The sequence below is a fragment of the Protopterus annectens genome, chromosome 13.part0 (genome assembly GCF_019279795.1).
Source record: "Protopterus annectens isolate FY-2018-M chromosome 13.part0, PAN1.0, whole genome shotgun sequence".
Taxonomy (NCBI): domain Eukaryota; kingdom Metazoa; phylum Chordata; order Ceratodontiformes; family Protopteridae; genus Protopterus; species Protopterus annectens.
This window is the reverse complement of record NC_056747.1, coordinates 1,333,111,585-1,333,132,403: the sequence shown is the minus strand read 5'-3', so window position 1 is coordinate 1,333,132,403 and position 20,819 is coordinate 1,333,111,585. Positions and strand designations below refer to the sequence as shown.

At 39.3% G+C, this 20,819-nt stretch overlaps 1 protein-coding gene across 1 annotated transcript in view; it reads right to left on the bottom strand.

The window, feature by feature from the left end:
• The window catches only part of LOC122788286 (sodium channel protein type 4 subunit alpha-like), a 1,768,016-nt gene that overhangs the window by 1,058,163 nt on the left and 689,034 nt on the right, over positions 1 to 20,819 (bottom strand). The window contains exon 3 of the mRNA XM_044055359.1: positions 8,971 to 9,285. Within this exon, the coding sequence (XP_043911294.1) occupies positions 8,971 to 9,231 (261 nt within the window). The 5' untranslated portion in view covers positions 9,232 to 9,285. The remainder of the gene's footprint in view (positions 1 to 8,970; positions 9,286 to 20,819) is intronic.

Sequence of the window (20,819 nt, the reverse complement as noted above, 5' to 3'; positions counted from 1 at the left end):
GCACCTAAACAGGTGACTCTGCATGAGAAAAGCATGGCAACAGGCAGAGAGCCTCATTGCACTACAGACTTTAGGGCAGAGAGTTCAGAACCTGCAAAAGGTGAATTTCAAAAGATTGCTTCTGGAAAACTACAGGTTCATGTACAATGTCAGTGCTATTTTTTTCAAATCCATTATTTGCTGAATGGTAGCTTTTAATGCAAATGAACGTGTTGACATAATAAGATATATATTTGTCAGTATTCCATGTGTATTGGGAAAAGTATATTGCGGAGGGAATTATAAGGGTACAGTAGCTGCAGGATTGTTAAGTTTAATGGAAACACACCCACAAGCACATATTCAGAGCACATTAGGTTTATAGGTAATCACTAGGCTAGCTGCCTTTGTGGACCATTTTAAGCTTATCCAATTTCTCATGCTAAGAATCAAACCATATACCTTTTGTTTGTGAGGTAAACACCTTAAGCATTACACCAACACCCAGCTTCAAGACATTCATACAGTGCATTTCCAATAAATAAATTTGATTGCCATATATATTACACATATCTCAGCAGCAAAACTGTTGTAATACTGAGAGGTCACATTGATCTTTTGCAACGGTATGCGATTGTTTTGTGGGAGACATTTACTCAGTAAACCTATGTGCCTAATGTTAATTGAAAACTGTGGATACTGCCAGACACACAAACAGGGTGCTAGACAGCCAAGAGGCAGACTGGTGATGTTAGAATTTGTCAGGAACATGAAGGAACAAGGCTGGTAATTCTACAAAGAGCAATGCTTAAAAACAGGGCAAGTAGAAACACACAGCTGAATCTGTTGGAGAAATACATGAAAGCCCGAGTCCTCAGATTCAGGGAAAGAGGTACTAATCAAGGCCTTCGGTCGCCATGGATGAAGGCTGTTTGCCTTGTATGCACCTGACCAGCATTACCAGGCCCTTACCCGACATGATATTGTGGCAGACAATCGCGGTAATGAAATGTAGTGATTGTGGCAGACAATCGCGGTAATGAAATGTAGTGATTGTGGCAGACAATCGCGGTAATGAAATGTAGTGCAGCAGGGCCAGTCATATTTTACATGCTGTCCAACAAGGACAACAACGCCTGGCATGAGAAAGTAGGGCAACTGGTGGGGGGCCATTGAAAGTAACACCTCTCATGGTGATGGAGGAGGTCATGGCCTCTCTCACAGTCCCACAGTGAGGTGGTGGATGCCCCACCCCCCAGACAATTCACTGGAAATATCCCAGGTATGTAGGTCTATTTATGTGTTACAATATCTGTAAGTCCTCCGCACCCCTTAGTAACTGTCAAATGTGTTAAAGCTATCTGACTTGCAGTATATAGGTACATCAGGGATTCAACATCTACTGGTATCTGTAGAAGATATGCAAATAAAGTGCTACTTTTTATCAAGTTTATATTTGAAAAACTCAATTGCATGCATACTTCTGGTGCTGAGTCATAGTTACACTGGATATTTTGTGCTTTGGTGTATTCACAGGTTATTCTTTATCCAGCACAAGCACTGTGGAATTGTTTCTGTCTGATGTTGGAGGATCTGCAACATCTGATGGCAATGGCAGGGGTGAGTGGGCACAGTCAGGGAGAACGGAGTGTGTGCTGGATCCAAGAAATGTGACCACTGCATCCCCAGCATAGGCCATGCACCTCATAGGGAGAACAGAATAACAGGGGCACTATCAATCAGGGAAGAGTGGTGGCCCCCATTAGACAGATGTCAAAATCTGTCCACTAGCACCCCTGGCCATGGAGGTCCACACAGGGGGTGGGTAATGGTAATCACTGGAGACATGGTTACAGCTTTCCCCCAAGATGTCGGTATCAGTTGCTACAACCAAGTTCATGTGCACTGTCATGGAAGAAGAACAAGCTAGTACCACAGCAGTCATGGTGGGTAGTGAGGGTGGTGTACGGTATGCACGATAACCTGCAGGAGTACATATCTCATATTTGTGATTGCTAAAATAGACTCAATCACACAATAGAAAGTGTAGTGCCTTCTCGGCTCATCTGCCAGGGGTGAGGGGCCATCCATGGAACAGGTCAATCGATACATCCATGGATGGAAGTCAACATCGCATAGATGACCAAGATCCCACTCCCACATTGTTAGCATTTCCACAGAGACATCCATTGTGGAGGTGTTTACTCCCAAGGAAAGCCATTCTCATGTTTGTGGCCATTGCAACAGTGGCATTTGTCATAGTATACGTCACTCAGGGTCATGCAGCACATCAGCATCTACTCAGGGTTACTATACATCTGGTGCAACTCCTGATTGGTTGGGGGTATGCATGGGATGCTGAATGTTCTGCAGTGCATGCCATGGACTTGTCCAGTAGACTGAGCTGCAGTGCAGCAACTACCTCTGAGGCTATGCCTCTGCAGACAACCCAGTACATCACATACATTCACTGACACTGTCCTTTCTCAAAGACTACTGTGTTAAAGCACCCCCCAACAGAGCTGACACGATACTCAAAAGCCTATTTTACTTTCATAATCCTCAGCACTCACACACTTTCTTGTGAGAGGCATCCACTCCTGTGTTCTCTTCCCAACTGTACAAATGATGCTGGGTGTGCCCTGCACTTTGCACATTGTTACTGTGGTTGCCATTGTCTGAAACACAGTGTGGCCAGCATATACAGGGGTATACAAATGTTGGTGTTAGTTTTGTATGCATCACTTTTGTTGTAGTATATCTGCTTTGTTCTTGTTTCCTATGTTCTGAAGGTACAAGGTGTCTGCAGTCCTACAGCATACTGTGCCTGCCTCTTTCTGGCATGATCATATCGTACAGCTGAGGAAAGGTGCATGGTATAGCCTTTGCATCTTATTCTCTCCATCGATTTGTCCTGCATGATAGCCATCCACACATCTGAATGAAGAGATATCCAGTTCCCAAATACCGCCAGAGGGCAGCATTCAGGCACATTGAGATTGTTTACAAGAGAAGACACACTGGTACTTCTTCATTCAGAGCAATTTGGGACCCTTCTGATTCCTGTTATAGGATAGTTAGGGGGGGTCTCAAAAACGTACCTCAAGGTCAGAAAGTGCCTTACCTTCCTGCTCAGTCTTCTGCATCTTTTTGACTTTACATACAAACAGTCAGGATCCATCATAGGGGTTATGACAAAGGACACTTGGAAGTTGTCCACAACATTGCAGAGGTGAAGCCGGGCATGATGCCTCATGATGTTCATCATACTGATCACTGCTGCAGAAGCCTGAGGGATATTGGTTATATCCTGCTAAGGATATAACAGCTGGCCAGTGCATTCCTTGTGACAAACTCTTATTCAGCTAGTGCTGAGCTGAGTTAAATCAGGTATGGGGGACAAGCCCTTCATAGCTTTCTTGCCACCAAAGAGAGCACTTCTCTGCAAGCTTTTGAGGAACTGAAAGTCAACTAACAGTGTTCCGCTGCTAAGGCAATAAGTTCCCTTCTAGGAAAAAAACTTCCATTTTACTTTTTATCACAGAAAACTTACTTTTTTGTAAAAGAATAATTTCTGAGATGGTTAAAAGTATTTTATTGACTGTCACATGAGTTGTGCACACTTTTAAGTGGGGGTGTCACTTTTTTGCTATTGTGGTAAAAAGATGCAAAAAGTTATTTAAAACACATTTTTCTTTAGAGAAACTGTTGACGCTATGTTACTCTTTGCTGCTGGGGTAAGTGTTTAAAATGGTTTCTACTGTGTTTCTGGGAGGAAAAGGTACTTATTTACATCTGATCTATTTTACTGACTATTGCTGCTAAGTTTCCTGGGGAATTAGGCACCTTTGCCATCTTGACCATGGCACAACCTATCAATTACTTGGTTGTATCTTCTACTATCCACAAAATGAATATTAGCAGGTAGTATTTTATCATTAAGTAGCCTTTGCCACCATAGCAGGTAGTATTTTATTATTAAGTAGCCTTTGCCACCATAACAGGGATTATTAAGTAGCCTTTGCCACCATAGCAGGGTAGTATTTTTTATTAAGTAGCCTTTCCCACCATAGCAGGTAGTATTTTATTATTAAGTAGCCTTTGCCACCATAGCAGGTAGTATTTTATTATTAAGTAGCCTTTGCCACCATAACAGGGATTATTAAGTAGCCTTTGCCACCATAGCAGGGTAGTATTTTTTATTAAGTAGTCTTTCCCACCATAGCAGAGTAGTATTTTTTATTAAGTAGCCTTTCCCACCATAGCAGGTAGTATTTTATTATTAAGTAGCCTTTGCCACCATAGCAGGTAGTATTGTATTATTAAGTAGCCTTTGCCACCATAACAGGGATTATTAAGTAGCCTTTGCCACCATAGCAGGGTAGAATTTTTTATTAAGTAGCCTTTCCCACCATAGCAGGTAGTATTTTATTATTAAGTAGCCTTTGCCACCATAGCAGGGTAGTATTTTTTATTAAGTAGCCTTTCCCACCATAGCAGGTAGCATTTTATTATTAAGTAGCCTTTGCCACCATAGCAGGTAGTATTTTATTATTAAGTAGCCTTTGCCACCATAGCAGGTAGTATTTTATTATTAAGTAGCCTTTGCCACCATAACAAGGATTATTAAGTAGCCTTTGCCACCATAACAGGGTAGTATTTTTTATTAAGTAGCCTTTCCCACCATAGCAGGTAGTATTTTATTATTAAGTAGCCTTTGCCACCATAGCAGGTAGTATTTTATTATTAAGTAGCCTTTGCCACCATAGCAGGTAGTATTTTATTATTAAGTAGCCTTTGCCACCATAACAGGGATTATTAAGTAGCCTTTGCCACCATAGCAGGGTAGTATTTTTTATTAATTAGCCTTTGCCACCATAGCAGGTAGTATTTTATTATTAAGTAGCCTTTGCCACCATAGCAGGTAGTATTTTATTATTAAGTAGCCTTTGCCACCATAGCAGGTAGTATTTTATTATTAAGTAGCCTTTGCCACCATAACAGGGATTATTAAGTAGCCTTTGCCACCATAGCAGGGTAGTATTTTTTTATTAAGTAGCCTTTCCCACCATAGCAGGTAGTATTTTATTATTAAGTAGCCTTTGCTACCATAGCAAGTAGTATTTTATTATTAAGTAGCCTTTGCCACCATAGCAGGTAGTATTTTTATTATTAAGTAGCCTTTGCCACCATAGCAGGTAGTATTTTATTATTAAGTAGCCTTTGCCACCATAACAGGGATTATTAAGTAGCCTTTGCCACCATAGCAGGTAGTATTTTATTATTAAGTAGCCGTTCCCACCATAGCAGGTAGTATTTTATTATTAAGTAGCCTTTGCCACCATAGCAGGTAGTATTTTACTTCAACCACAGATGGACGATTCTACTGTGACCAAAGCTGGTTCCATGGACCTCGCAATTGTTTCCATGGATCTCCCTGGTGTTGTCTCTACAACTATCATAGACCAAAGGTTAGTCACATCCTCTGCAGCTGTTGTTGTGCCCTTAGCAGGCAGGAGGGAGCCACTCTTATTGGTACTGGGAGAAGGGTTAGGGAATGTCTCTCTGCTTAGCCTGAAAGTTATGCTCATCCCTAAGGAGGTTATTGCTGGCAATTCTGGGTCTGTTTCTTCATAAATTCCTGTCAAAAGAAACAAAAAACTAAGCATATTTCCTCTCCTATCTCAGTTACATTGGTCAGGAATAATTTATTTAAGCTTAGGACAACGTTTAATGCGGGTTCTTTACCTTTTCTATAAGGCTGTTTCTTGTAAAAAAAAAAAGGGATTCTTCTTTTCCTTCAAGAGCTTGAACCACAAAGAGAATGTGAATTGCAGAATTTGTTATATCTTCACAGATTTCTGACTCACATTCTGGGAAGACTGTGACTTCTGTTAGTCCCTATAAAGAATTCTCTTTCTCTAAGTCTATTTCCAGACTGAATCAGTTGTTTCAGTGGGAAAACAGTGATGCTTCTCAATTCCTCAGGAAATGTTATGATTTGTTACAACTGGAATTTCCAGAAACTACACCTGTTCCTCCTGTTCTTTCTGCTTTGGAGGATATTTTTTTTTTACACACCTTGCAATTTTCTTGACAATCAGGCTGCTGCCCCTAAAAAAGCAGACATATAAAGTTCCTCACTCTTTTAAATTTATAGACACTAATGCCAGGGCTGACCCAGCAGCTATAGCTCTAGTTAATCCAGCCGCTGCCAAGCAATTTATTTATTTTTATTTTATTTTTATTTTATTTTATTTTATTTTACATTTGTTTTCCAGGAAAGTCCGACTGGAACAAGGTCCATTTACAGCGGAGGCCCGGGGATAAAAGCTCCATAACATAACAGTACAAATACAACAAATGACAAACAAATTTCTGTACAGAGTCATATACACAATCAGAGCTCCATGTCTTTATATGACAACACATAATCCACGAATGACAGAAAATGTCTATACAGTGGCATTTATACAATCAAGGAGATTTTTCGTACCTTAGTTTGATTTGAGCAAGCTTGGTATATAGATAGCAGAACTTTGAATTCCCTATTGGTAGTACAAAGCATAAAAATGAAGGAATGGAATCTGGAAAATAATGCTATTCGGGAGATATGTCATAGCGTGAGAAGTAGTTTGTAGGATAGTAGTTCCTGATGGGGAGTATTTGAGTAACACAGAATATCTGAGGTAAGCAGTGAGGAGATGAGGTGTGGCAAGATCGGAGGAGGGCATACTGTTCCCATTCTTTCTGATCAGGATGGAAGGCTTTTGATTAGTTTGAGGGGAATGGTGTATGCTTTTGCAACTCTTGTTTTTAGAATTCTCAGGTGTCAGACTCATATGTTGAAATTTCTCCTGGCCATTTGTGAGAATATGAGGAATGTTTTGGCATCAGTTTCCTTTTGTGAGGGAAAAATCTGTTTTGTATAATTTGATTTCTTCTGTTTCTCATGTTTCTTCCCTTTGTTAAAAATGTGCATATAATTCTGTAGATACCATTAACAGCCAGGGCTGCTGCCACTGGAACTGTTACAAGCAGGTATGCTTGGCTGTGTTCCCCAAAAACCTCCCAGAGGATGTCAAAGACAACATTTTGAATTATCCCGTAGCTAGAGAATTAATTTTTGGACCATCTGCTGCAGAGGTAATTAACAAGTGTGATGAGAAAGGAAAGTTGATTCAAGGTATCTCTCAAATTTTTCAGCCTTCCTTCTCCAAATATTCCAAGGGATGCTTCACTGTCTTGTCTAATTTCAATAAAAAAGCCAAATAAACTTAAGAAAATGGTGACAAGCCGAAGTTTAAAAAGCAGGTTGTGAGTAGAGATTAGCTGAAATGGTGGCAACAACTACGTTTGTGCCAGGGTGTATTGGTTGTTGTCAACCTACCTTGGATGGACTATAAACTGCAAAAAGGGCACAGACTGCTCTGTGGAATGAGGTGAACAGAATGAAAACCAAAATCAAGTCAGTGTGGCAGTTCCCATCATGGCCATTTTGGAGTATAGCAAATTAAAAGTACCAAACAGAGAGGGAGTTTGAAGCATTATTGTAGTACAGAATATCAGGATAACCTACAAATATATATGTTCAGGCTAAAAATGAAGCTTTCAGGAGTTGAGGGCCTAAGGGAAGGCCATGTTTTGCTTCATAAAAGTAGTTAAAAGGACTCCTTTCTTACTTCTTGTTTCCTGGGAAACAGATATTTCTATTTATGTTTTGGGTGATACTGCAAATACCACATAATGTTAATGCTTTGTAGTACATTTCATTCATGTATTTCAGCCATTCATGTTTATTGTGAGCAAGTCAGGATGGTTTGACCAGTTCAACTGTGGGCAAGTAATACAGGTGCCAAGGGTTTCATGCAACCATATGTAGCGTTATCATCACTCTGACATGGAAGTGACAGCTCAGCTGTGCATATTCATTTCCCAGACACAATACCACCTACTGATAACTCAAGTCTACTATGACTGCTACAAACCTGTAGCAACTGTAGGACAATAAAGATGTTAGATTGGTTAACTTGTACTTATAACATTATTCCATCATAAACTAAAAGGCTATTCAAGACAATGGCACAGAGTCACAACATGAGCTTGCATTCCTAATGATCTAGGTTCAGAACTACAAATGGGCATCTGGAGAGCTCATTAGAGTATAAAGAAAGGGCTTATTGCCATCATGGGGTAAAGACTCCCTTATTGACTGGCTTCATATGGAAGATGCCGAGAAGAGGGTTACTTGGTATCTGACAAAATAATGAGGGGGAGCAAGTGCCGGATGAAATTAAGGGCATCGCGTGCCAACCTACTCAGGAAGCAGAACAGCCTGGAAGCCATGAAATGTGCCCAGTTGCAGTTCATTTAAACCACAAATATTTAAATAAACAGCTTGACTATTTAAATTTTGAACCTGGGTCATTAGCACTGCAGGCTAATGTTATGACCTTGTGTTATTGTCTTAAACAGGAGGGTAGTGGTGATTAATAAAGGTTGTATACGGTATAATTAGGGCAGTGCATACCAGTCTATTCAGAAAGCAAATGGGCCTGGTGTGCATGCAGGTCATCCCTTCCTTCTCATGTAAGCCAAAGAAGTAAGCATAAGTACTTTGGTGAGTTGCAGTTTGCTTAAGGGCTCAAATGACAGTAACATTTTCAAAGACAGAAATCGGTACAGATGGATTCTGGGTGTATGATTCCTCCAAAAAACATTTACATAAAAGGATGTTTGTTTATGATAAAGCATCAGCTTTTTATTTGCCAAATGAGCAACATAATATAGGCAGTAATGTCCTTGTAGTTCCTTGCTGTTTGTGAAATATACAAAAACAAAGACAAGTAAATACGTGTACATAGATACATTAATATAGCTTTGTAGATTAAATGCTAATGGCATCATGAACGCCAAGATGTTGAAAGTTATCATTATGCAGTGCTGGTAAAAATTATCTTCCTTATAAATATCATAAAATGATTGACTTACTTTCTTGTTTTTATAAAATGGATCTAAGTCCTCCAGTGGCACACCAATAAATTCAGGTGGCGGGTCTCCATAAATAAACGGCAATGGTTTTCCTGCCTCGAGATGAGCATTAGGTTTCCTTTCCACCTCCTCACTTTCTACATATTTGCTTTTAGCTTTGGCTGCCTTTTCCTTTGCAATGCGCTTTTCAATTTCTGCAAGGGACTCTCTTGTGAAGGGATGAAATAAGTCTGGATTGCAGTGCAGTGCCTTGGGTGCCATGTTTTCATTCTGCTCTCAAGGGATTAACACTTTGTTTCTCTTGTCAAGGATACTCTGAAATAAGCATAAACAGTTTATTAGTATTTCTGTGTAAATAAGGAAAATGTATAAAGACAGACCATAAAGTTTCACCAGGCTTGAACTGAGGTTCTTCCACTTTGTAAATATTATCAATTAATGGAAAATGTTTGGTTATTCTTAATTCCTTCTGTTTTCCCGGTATATGCTACACTATATTGCAAACTTGCTATCATTTCTGTGTGAAAACTTACTAAAATGTTTTCCCCCATTTTTTCAATTTCAAACCAGAAAGGATGAAATATTCCTTAATCTGACTAACTCTTTATGAGCTGACCCTGCTAAATGTAATTAGTTTATTTACTAGGATTAGATAATGAAAGTTTGTCCAGCATCTAAAAGGTATCTTATGATATAGATACCATGTTCTGTATAAACATTCAGAAACAACGCCACCATTTGCAGTAAGAGCTGTGGTAAAAAGGGGCCGATTACAAAATGCTGGAAGTTGCGAGTTAGGAACACATTAGCCACAGCAGGGCCTCATTTTGGAATAATTTGCTTGTCTCTGAATTGCCATAACTACCTTGAGTGTGGATCAGCATTTTCCTGAAATAGTTTGCACTGTTGGCCCATGCATCACATTGGCACAATTATGCCCCCATTCACTGTCACACACACACACACACACACACACACACACACACACACACACACACACACACACACACACACACACACACACACACACATACCCACACACACCCACACACACACACCCACACACACACACACATTCACATACAGAGTAGAAAACACACACACACACTCACATACAGAGTAGAAAACACACACACACAGAGTAGAAAACACATACGCGCGCGCACATACATACACACACACACACACACACACACACACACACACACACACACACACACACACACACACACGCCAGAATGCTGCTGAAGTGTAGGATATTAATGAATACCTATACCAGTCAGTTAGTGGACTTAGTTCAACAGGAGGTCCACAAGTGGTCCTTTGGCTAAAAAAGATTGACCCAAATAGATACTTACATATAGTAGCTAACCCAGTTAAGAAGTTAAATAAATAATCACACACACACACACACAAACACACACAGACACACACACACCCACCCACACACACACCCACACACACACACACACACACACACACACACACACACACACACACACACACACACACATGCACACACACACACACACACACACACACACACACACACACACACACACACACACACACACACACACACACACACACACACACACACACACACACACACACACACACACACACACACACACAATGTCTCACACACACAAAAACACACACACGCATGCACACACTCCCTATATCCCTTACTTGTACATGCATTGACAGAATGTCCCTGATATTTCCTCTTCTTTTCACTGCCCTTGTAAATCATTGGTTATTAATGCCAGACAGCAGACTTTAAGACTTCATATCCTTCAATAACTGCATCCTAATGCAAAAGAACATTTTTGAGTTACTTTCTACGTTTTTAAGAATAATAACTGAAATCTGTCCCTGATTAAATGTCTTTGACCCACCATTGATTTTGGCCTTCATTAGATTTATTGCATTATGAGGTTGGGAGGAATGTTTAAATCCCTCTTCCTGATAACTCACATACTGTTGCAGGCATAGAATAATGTCCAAGATCCTCATGACAAGTTAAAAAAAAACTTACACCCTTAACTTATCAGTTAGTGTAGCAGGTTAATGCTGCTCTTCCTAGTGTCAAGAGTACAAGGTTTGAATCCTTTTTCACCCTCTCTTGTAATTTCATTTTTTTTCTTAGTCTTTATCTCCATGTTATCCAGGAAATCTAGTGGTCGCACAGATGGCTAATATCCTCTGTGGGAGGGTGTAAGGTTTGGTTTGAATCCTTTTTTGTGCCCTTAAGGCACACTATTTAAAGTATCTCTGGTGGCTAATGTCTGCCCCCAGCCCACATCATCTTTCTTTCTTTCTTTGTTTTCTTTTTTTTAAGTGCCCTTAAGACAGATTGTTAAAGGGTTATCCCTGGTGTATAGTTGTTCCTTGACCCACACTGTGTACCTTTGTTTAATAAGCGTCTTTACATATGCTATATAAACATCCCTGATATCTAGCGCTTCCTCCACCCACATAGTGTTAAACAAGTATCTCTTGTATCTAGTGCTCCATCCACCCACATAGTATTAAACAGGTATCGCTTGTATCTAGTGCTGCCTCTACCCACTTAGTATTAAAAATGTATCACTTGTATCTAGTGCTTCCTCCACCCAAATAGTATTAAATAGGTATCACTTGTAGCTAGTGCTTCCTCTACCAATGTAGCATTAAACAAGTATTCTTGTATTTAGTGTTCCCTCCACCCATGTGGTATTAAACAATTATCACTTGTATCTAGTGCTACCTTCACCCATAGAGTATTAAACAAGTATCCCTTGTATCCAGTGCTCCCCCCAACCAACATAATATTTAGAAAGTATTACTGGTGTCTAGTGCTCCCACAACCCACATCATATTAAATAGATATCCCTGGTGGCTGGTGTTTCCCCCAACAATACTGCAGGAGTTGCTCTTTAGTCTGTTGGAGTGTGCGGGTATGATTAGCCCCACCCCTCCTCCACACACACACACACACACACACACACACACACACACACACACATTCACATACAGAGTAGAAAACACACACACACACTCACATACAGAGTAGAAAACACACACACACAGAGTAGAAAACACATGCGCGCGCGCACACACACACACACACACACACACACACATACACACAGAGTAGAAAACACATGCGCGCGCGCACACACACACTCACACACACACACACACACACACACACACACACACACACACACTCGCACACACACACACACACACACACACACACACACACACACACACACACACACACACACACACACACACACACACACACACACACACACACACACACACACACACACACACACACACACACACACACGCATACACACACACTCCCTATATCCCTTACTTGTACATGCGTTGACAGAATGTCCCTGATATTTCCTCTTCTTTTCACTGCCCTTGTAAATCATTGGTTATTAATGCCAGACAGCAGACTTTAAGACTTCATATCCTTCAATAACTGCATCCTAATGCAAAAGAACATTTTTGAGTTACTTTCTACGTTTTTAAAAATAATAACTGAAATCTGTCCCTGATTAAATGTCTTTGACCCACCATTGATTTTGGCCTTCATTAGATTTATTGCATTATGAGGTTGGGAGGAATGTTTAAATCCCTCTTCCTGATAACTCACATACTGTTGCAGGCATAGAATAATGTCCAAGATCCTCATGACAAGTTAAAAAAAAACTTACACCCTTAACTTATCAGTTAGTGTAGCAGGTTAATGCTGCTCTTCCTAGTGTCAAGAGTACAAGGTTTGAATCCTTTTTCACCCTCTCTTGTAATTTCATTTTTTTTCTTAGTCTTTATCTCCATGTTATCCAGGAAATCTAGTGGTCGCACAGATGGCTAATATCCTCTGTGGGAGGGTGTAAGGTTTGGTTTGAATCCTTTTTTGTGCCCTTAAGGCACACTATTTAAAGTATCTCTGGTGGCTAATGTCTGCCCCCAGCCCACATCATCTTTCTTTCTTTCTTTGTTTTCTTTTTTTTAAGTGCCCTTAAGACAGATTGTTAAAGGGTTATCCCTGGTGTATAGTTGTTCCTTGACCCACACTGTGTACCTTTGTTTAATAAGCGTCTTTACATATGCTATATAAACATCCCTGATATCTAGCGCTTCCTCCACCCACATAGTGTTAAACAAGTATCTCTTGTATCTAGTGCTCCATCCACCCACATAGTATTAAACAGGTATCGCTTGTATCTAGTGCTGCCTCTACCCACTTAGTATTAAAAATGTATCACTTGTATCTAGTGCTTCCTCCACCCAAATAGTATTAAATAGGTATCACTTGTAGCTAGTGCTTCCTCTACCAATGTAGCATTAAACAAGTATTCTTGTATTTAGTGTTCCCTCCACCCATGTGGTATTAAACAATTATCACTTGTATCTAGTGCTACCTTCACCCATAGAGTATTAAACAAGTATCCCTTGTATCCAGTGCTCCCCCCAACCAACATAATATTTAGAAAGTATTACTGGTGTCTAGTGCTCCCACAACCCACATCATATTAAATAGATATCCCTGGTGGCTGGTGTTTCCCCCAACAATGCTGCAGGAGTTGCTCTTTAGTCTGTTGGAGTGTGCGGGTATGATTAGCCCCACCCCTCCTCCACACACACACACACACACACACACAGACACACACACACACACACACACACACACACACACACACAGCTCCCACAACCCACATCATATTAAATAGATATCCCTGGTGGCTGGTGTTTCCCCCAACAATACTGCAGGAGTTGCTCTTTAGTCTTTTGGAGTGTGCGGGTATGACTAGCCCCACCCCTCCTCCACACACACACACACACACACACACACACACACACACACACACACACACACACACACACACACACACACATACAGAGTAGAAAACAGACACACACACACACACACACACACACACACACACACACACACACACACTCATATACAGAGTAGAAAACACACACACACACACACACACACACACACACACACAGTAGAAAATACACACGCGCGAGCGCACACACACACACACACACACACACACAGCTCACTCCCACCCAATCGCACTCACAGACACACTGAGACATTCACACATACACACACAAACACACACACACACAGTGGTCAGCATATGTCTGCATGAACAGAACATGCAGTGATCACATAATGTCATATTTTGTTACTGGTGCATAACAGCACTTCTCCTTATTACCTGTGGGTGTGTAACAGCACTCCTCTTTGTTACTTGTAGGTGCATAACAACACTCCTCTTTATTACTTGTGGGTGTGTAACAGGGGTGTATATTATGTTATCGAACTTTTAAAAGTCCAAACATCATATGGTCGACACCATATGATGGAACTTTTAAAAGTTTGAACGTTTCAACGGAGATCTCCATACAATGCGGAATGGGAAGATTTCCCTTTCCTGCACTGTAGTGCGATCTCAGAGTTGGTATGTTTAAAGAACAGGGGGTGTGGGGGGTGCATGGGAGCTTGCCCACCTGCTTAAAATGACAGGTAGGTTTTTTTTTCAGCTTTTCAAACTTTTAAAAGTTCGATCATATGGCTTCGACCATATAACGTTCGAACTTTTAAAAGTTTGATAATGTAATATACACCCAAGAACAGCACTCCTCCTTATTACTTGTGTTTCATCTGGTACACTATCGTTTTACATTTACTGCTTTCCTTCATTGATAAGGTTGTTGATGTTCCCTGTTCACAGTTACACACAATATTAAGCTCATCATTTACTTTCCCGCTACTCAGATCAATCATTTGGCACTGCAGATGGCTTCCTCTACCAACATCTAAGATGCCTCTTTAATCTGATAATCGGCACATCTGTAGTCCTTCACTTGCTGTATCTGTCGCTATTCATCATTAGGTTATTGTTGCAGTAGCATAAAGCTGTATGGGATATATCCTACCAAGGACCGTATATCCAGCCAGTATACAAAAGCGTTTGTGCACTATCTACATGCACCAAATATCACAGGCAGAACAAGGGCATGCTGGTAAAAAAGGAGACGTACAGGTACCAAAAATCTGAACTTTCTGGCATTGAAGATTTCAGTCAGACTTAGCCTTCACTGCATTGTCGGTATTTCAGCAGCTAGCTTGTTCAACTTTTGGGCAGATGAGTACCCCACAGGGGACTTTCCTCCCCTTTTTTAAATAAATTCTGTGTGATATATATATTTTTTTCTTTCTTATTTTTAACTACAGGCTGCTTTATTTGATCATATCAATTCATACATTCTGTGTAATCCTCATACATGGTGTACATATTATTACCCTGGTGGCTTTTTTCTCTCCAACTGTAAATCCATGTTTATTATTACCTTTTTTAATCATTATTAGTTTAACAGAGGCACTAGCCTATTGCCAGGGTTTACAGATCTTATCTTGTTTCTATTGTCACCAACACATAAGTAACAATTTGCTACTTCCTTTCTCTATACGGCAGACATTACAAATCACTATATTCCTATCTCATCCTGACGTCTTGGCCACATTTTTTGTTTTTCCTCTATTCTTGGTTTCTAAATTTTAAGTATTTGCATATTCCCTGTGCATCCTGCTTTTTCAATGTCTCTTTTAACATGATAATACATCCCACTGACTTCATTTTTTCTTATGAAACTTACTAACGTAAGCACAACTGGGTTTTACCTCCTGCTTGTTCATACCATTTCCTTTTTCTCTTCCATGCTTGGTTCCCACACTTTTTTCCAGTTTCCGGTTAACACTTTTTAGATCAGTACTAGAGAGACCAATGTGCATTGTTTTTGTTTTGTTTTTTGTTTTGTTTTTTTTGTTTTTTGTGGCTAGTCTACTCTATTCAGTCATTTGCCATCCTCCGACCCACCTGCCCCCACTATTAGCTGAGTCAGAGTATAAAGTTAATTTCTAAACTTTTCTAGGCCATCTCCAAACATGTGTTGCCAATCTTCCCTCTGTTTCTGCTTACATCTCTAGCAGTCCTTTTTTGTCTCTGGAAATATTCTAGACAGCCTATCTGAGGTGTAAAAACATTTGTGCAGACACTACCATGCAGATTTTCTAAATGTCCTTGATTTCATTACTGGCCTACAGATTTTTCCTCAGTTATAACCTCTCCTGTTGTCACTTGATTTTCTATTTGCGTTGGTCTTGTTTTTGTTCTTCCAGCGCTTTACAGTCTACTTACCAACCTCTTATCAGGGCCCCCTCCGTTATGGATTCAGTTATTAATTCTATTAATTCAGGTGTCTGTATACCCTTCTTCTGAATCTGTTTATCATACTCTTCAAAATCCTAAGTAATCTTCTGCATTTTAATAAATCCTTCTGCCTATGTTTATATTTTTCTAGGAACTCTTCTCATTGCATCTTACTTCCACTGATCTTCAGTTGCTCCCTATATATGATCCGATTTTCTCTTAGCCACCACTTGTCTAGTATGCTAGTATTAGATGCCAATTTATTTCTCACCAGTGCGATGGGCCATACCTCAAATTTCCAATGTATATATTCCTTAGAGCTAAGTGTTGTCTGGACTATCTTATATATTTTTTCCAAACAGTCATTTCCCTTGCTCCCATTCTAACTCCTGTGACCAAATGTGGAGGTTTATAAACATTCCAGCTATGTCTTCCCTGTTTCAGCATCATCATTTTCCAATTATGTCAATGACTCCCAAAGATCTCTTGTTGAGTTGTTTAAAAATATGCTCATAGTAGCTGAATTCCAAATCCCTCTTCTTCCTTTAGCAGTATCAATTTTCGCCATTCTAATGTAGGGCATCTGTCTTCCCAAATATATCTCATTACTGCTTTCTGCATGGCATTGCAATAATCTTCTCCTGGTTCATTTAGGAAGGATTGTTTTTCATATAGTACTAAAGGAATTATCCCCATTTTTACAGCTTGCATCTTTTGCTCCATATTCCCTGCTACCAACTTCCAATATTTATACAAATTCAGAAATTTCCTTTTTTGTATTCTCCAAGTCTCGTTGGGTTAGTCTTCATACTCTTTTAATGCATGGATATTTCATCCTATAGTACCCCCACGACCCTGGTTAGCCCTGAACTAAGTCATGCATGAACGCATAGTTCACACAAATCTACTTGGTCTTTTTTTATCCAAGAAACATCTTTATTAAATTATCATAGGCACTCATATTTATATAAATGAAAATAAGCCATAGTGACACAACCTCGGTTAAAAGTCTTAACCACATTGATTTTATAGATCTTCAGCTCTGTATATTTTCAAAGTAACTTAAATAGGGCTGACATATCTCTGTGTCAGAGTTTATTAAATATGCAATTACAACATCTGCAATCATGGCTGACTTCTTTTCATCCTCATACAAATCACTGCCTTGTATGGGACTCCGCCTTAGGTTTTGCTCCACTGGTCTTCAATGTGTTACAAACAGTAGTGGAGACAACAGACATCCATGCATGGTTCCTCTTTCAGTTCAGCTGATAATATTTAATTTATCTTTATCACTGTTTTTGAATTCTTATAAATCTTTTGTATTAAGGCAGTTAAATCTCTTGGAATTCCCATGCGCCGCGGCACATCCTGTAAAAACTTGCAATGAACCCTTTAAAATGCCTTCTGTTCTTCTTTCAGCTTTTGAGCGTATCATTTACTTTTTTACTATATATATATATATATATATATATATATATATATATATATATATATATATATATATATATATATATATATATATATATATATATATATTTATTTTATTTTACATTTGTTGACCAGGCTAGTCTAACTGGATATATGTTCATTTTCAGTAGAGGCCCGGGGAGAAAAGCTCCAAGACAAATACAGAGAAAATAATGTGTAAGGTTGCAATAAAGTTAACATTGAAGAATACTAAAATACATTTTACAACACAATGGTTAATAACTATTTACAAAATATAGAACACAATGGTTAATAACTTGTATCTTTCGGCTTTTCCCGGTTAGGGATCGCCACAGCGGAACTCCGGTCCGCTAATGATTGGCAGTAGATTTTTACGTACCGAGTTGCCAGCCCTGACGCACAGCCTTCAATGAAGGTACGCCCATTCATGCATGTCTCCACACAGAAGACGCTTTAGCTGAGAATCGAACAGGACAACGTCTTACTGTGAGGCGACAACGCTACCGCAGCACCACCACATAGAGCATGATATTCACATAAAGTCAATCATAGCAGTTAACAGTTCTGCTGACATATACAATAAAGAACAAAAACTCAATTAGGGAGAGTAGAGGGAATAGCAGAGGTGATAGGTTAGTCAGGGTTGCTGCAACGGCATAATCAGTTTGTTCTGAGGAGTATTTTCAGTTTTTGTTTGAAGAGGGGTAGGGAAGGAAGAGAAGTCAATTCAGTAGGTAGAAGGTTCCAGTTTTTCCCAGTAGTGTTTGAGAACAGAGAATCACCTGCCATGTTGTTTGACTTACTTATGCTAACAGTTTATTTGATGATCGTAAGTTAGTAAGATTTTTATAGGGGGTTCTGAGGTTTGAGAGTATTGGAGTATTGTTAGGGTGGTTGAGGATCTTAAGTGCAATGGTAAGTTGTCTATATTGAAGCTGATTTTGTAGTTCAAGCCATCCTAGTTGTTTTAGATTCTCACAGTGATGGGTTCTGAAGGGATTACCAGTGGCAAATCTGGCAGTGTTGTTATAGGAGGTAGCAAGTTTGAGAAGATTATGTTTTGACAGATTAGTATAGATTGGTGAGGCATAAAGGAGTGTTGAGATTAGATGTGAGTGGGCAATAGTAGATCTTGCTATAGAAGTGAGGAAGGATTTGACTCTATATAGGGAGCCCATTTTCTGTTAACTGTTTTTATAGTGTTATTAATATGGGAGTCGAAGTTAAGGTTGTTGTCTATAGTAATTCCTAGGAGCTTGGTGGTAGCGTTAGGGGATATGAGGGTACCATTATAAGAAGTAACAGAGAAACCTATAGGTATATATATATATATATATATATATATATATATAAAATTAAATATAATATAATAGGTAATATATATATATATATATATATATATATATATATATATATATATATATATATATATATATATTAAATACACAATTAAATCAAGGTAACAGCAGCCTTGCCTCAACTCATTAAGTCTTTATGCTCTTTTCCATGCAGATGGATCTCTTGCAAGATTACAGCATGCATTTCATTATTTCTAAGACACTTTACCATCTTGTCTGTTTTTGCCTATTTGTGTGGGCATTTATATTCCATGTTGCAAACTTTAACTCCATCTTTTATGCCCTATGTCGTCTTTATTACTTTTCCCCACTAAGTCCTCCTCCATAAAATGCCTTTAATTTCCCCTTTTGTAGTTTTTTAAGAATCTATCTGGTTACCCACATCATTTCTGGTTTCACTTCTTCTTACAGCCAGAACTGAAAACTAAATAGGTGGCACCCCCCACCCCCCATTCCAACTCCTCTACAAACTATAACTCAAAGGCTAAGTACACCACCTTTCTCTTAACAATTCTGTGACTTCCTTATTGTATGTATTTTGATGTGCAAGGTTGAGGTTTCCCTATCTTTCCCTTCTGGTTTTCCTCCCTGAGAAACCTACTTTGCATCCAAATACTTTTTTCCCTCCATTTTCTTGTACAACCCAAGATACATTCTCTCTCTCTCTCTCTCTCTCTCTCTCTCTCACTCACTCTCTCTCTCTCTCTTTCTTCCCCCCTTGCTAGAACTAGCATTTTTATGTCTTTGGCTTCCCTTTGCAATATTATATTTTTTTCATGTTGCTACTTTTCATCTGTTGTCTTCCTGCTTATGCTCCAAGGAAAACCTTTCTTTCTTTTTTAGGCCCTGTACCCCATTATGCTACATTGCAGCTCCCCTTTTGCTACTGTGTTTCAATTATTTCTGCCTACCAATTACTAACTCAGTTGTGCGCATTGCTTTTAAACCAGTCCTTAATCCTGCTCCATCTAATCGGTCCATTTATTTTTCTAAAAAAATCCTCTTGTCTGCAGTAATCAATATGGTGGCCAACTGCAGGCAAGCAACTTTTACCAAGTTGATTGTGATTTAATGATGTAAATAGCAGATTGCATAATCTCTCTCCAGATATATACTTAATGGTCATTTGGACAAATACGTTTTGTTTGGCTTCTTATTAGTTGAAGTCTTAGAATTCTTTGATGAAAGAGGGCAGCTTATTTAAAGGGTTAATATTTTTCTGTCACCCATCCTAGAATACAGCAGGAACTGTGTCTTTGGTTCTGGAACATTTTTTAGGAAATCCTCCAAATAGTCCCAACAAAAGTCTAGCAAGGGAGTTCAGAGAAAAAGGGGAATGGGCCCCAGTTTCCATCCCATACCACCAAAAATACATGACTATCTATTTGTTCAAACTCCCTCCCTCCCTCCCTCCCTCCCTCCCTTCCTCATCCTGGCTATTCACAAAATCCAGCAAACAATCTTTTTAATTGCAACAGATTCCAAGGTACTGGAAATAGTTCAAAACAGATACAGGAGCACTGGAACGTTTTCCCTTAAAACACAAGAGTTCCTTCACACTCACAAAATTAAACTCATGTGTTTCCCCCATTATTTCTCAAATGTTATTCCAAGTCATTATAGAAATAGTTATAAGGTTCCAGCAAAGAAAATGATTTTATTCCAGAATGTTTCTAGTACCCAAGAAGGAGGGAAATTGGAGACCTGTGTTGGATCCTGCTCTTCTCAATCTGTTCATAAAAGTTTCAAAATTCAAACTGCTCATCCCAGACTCTGTTTCCTCTCATCTTCTCACATT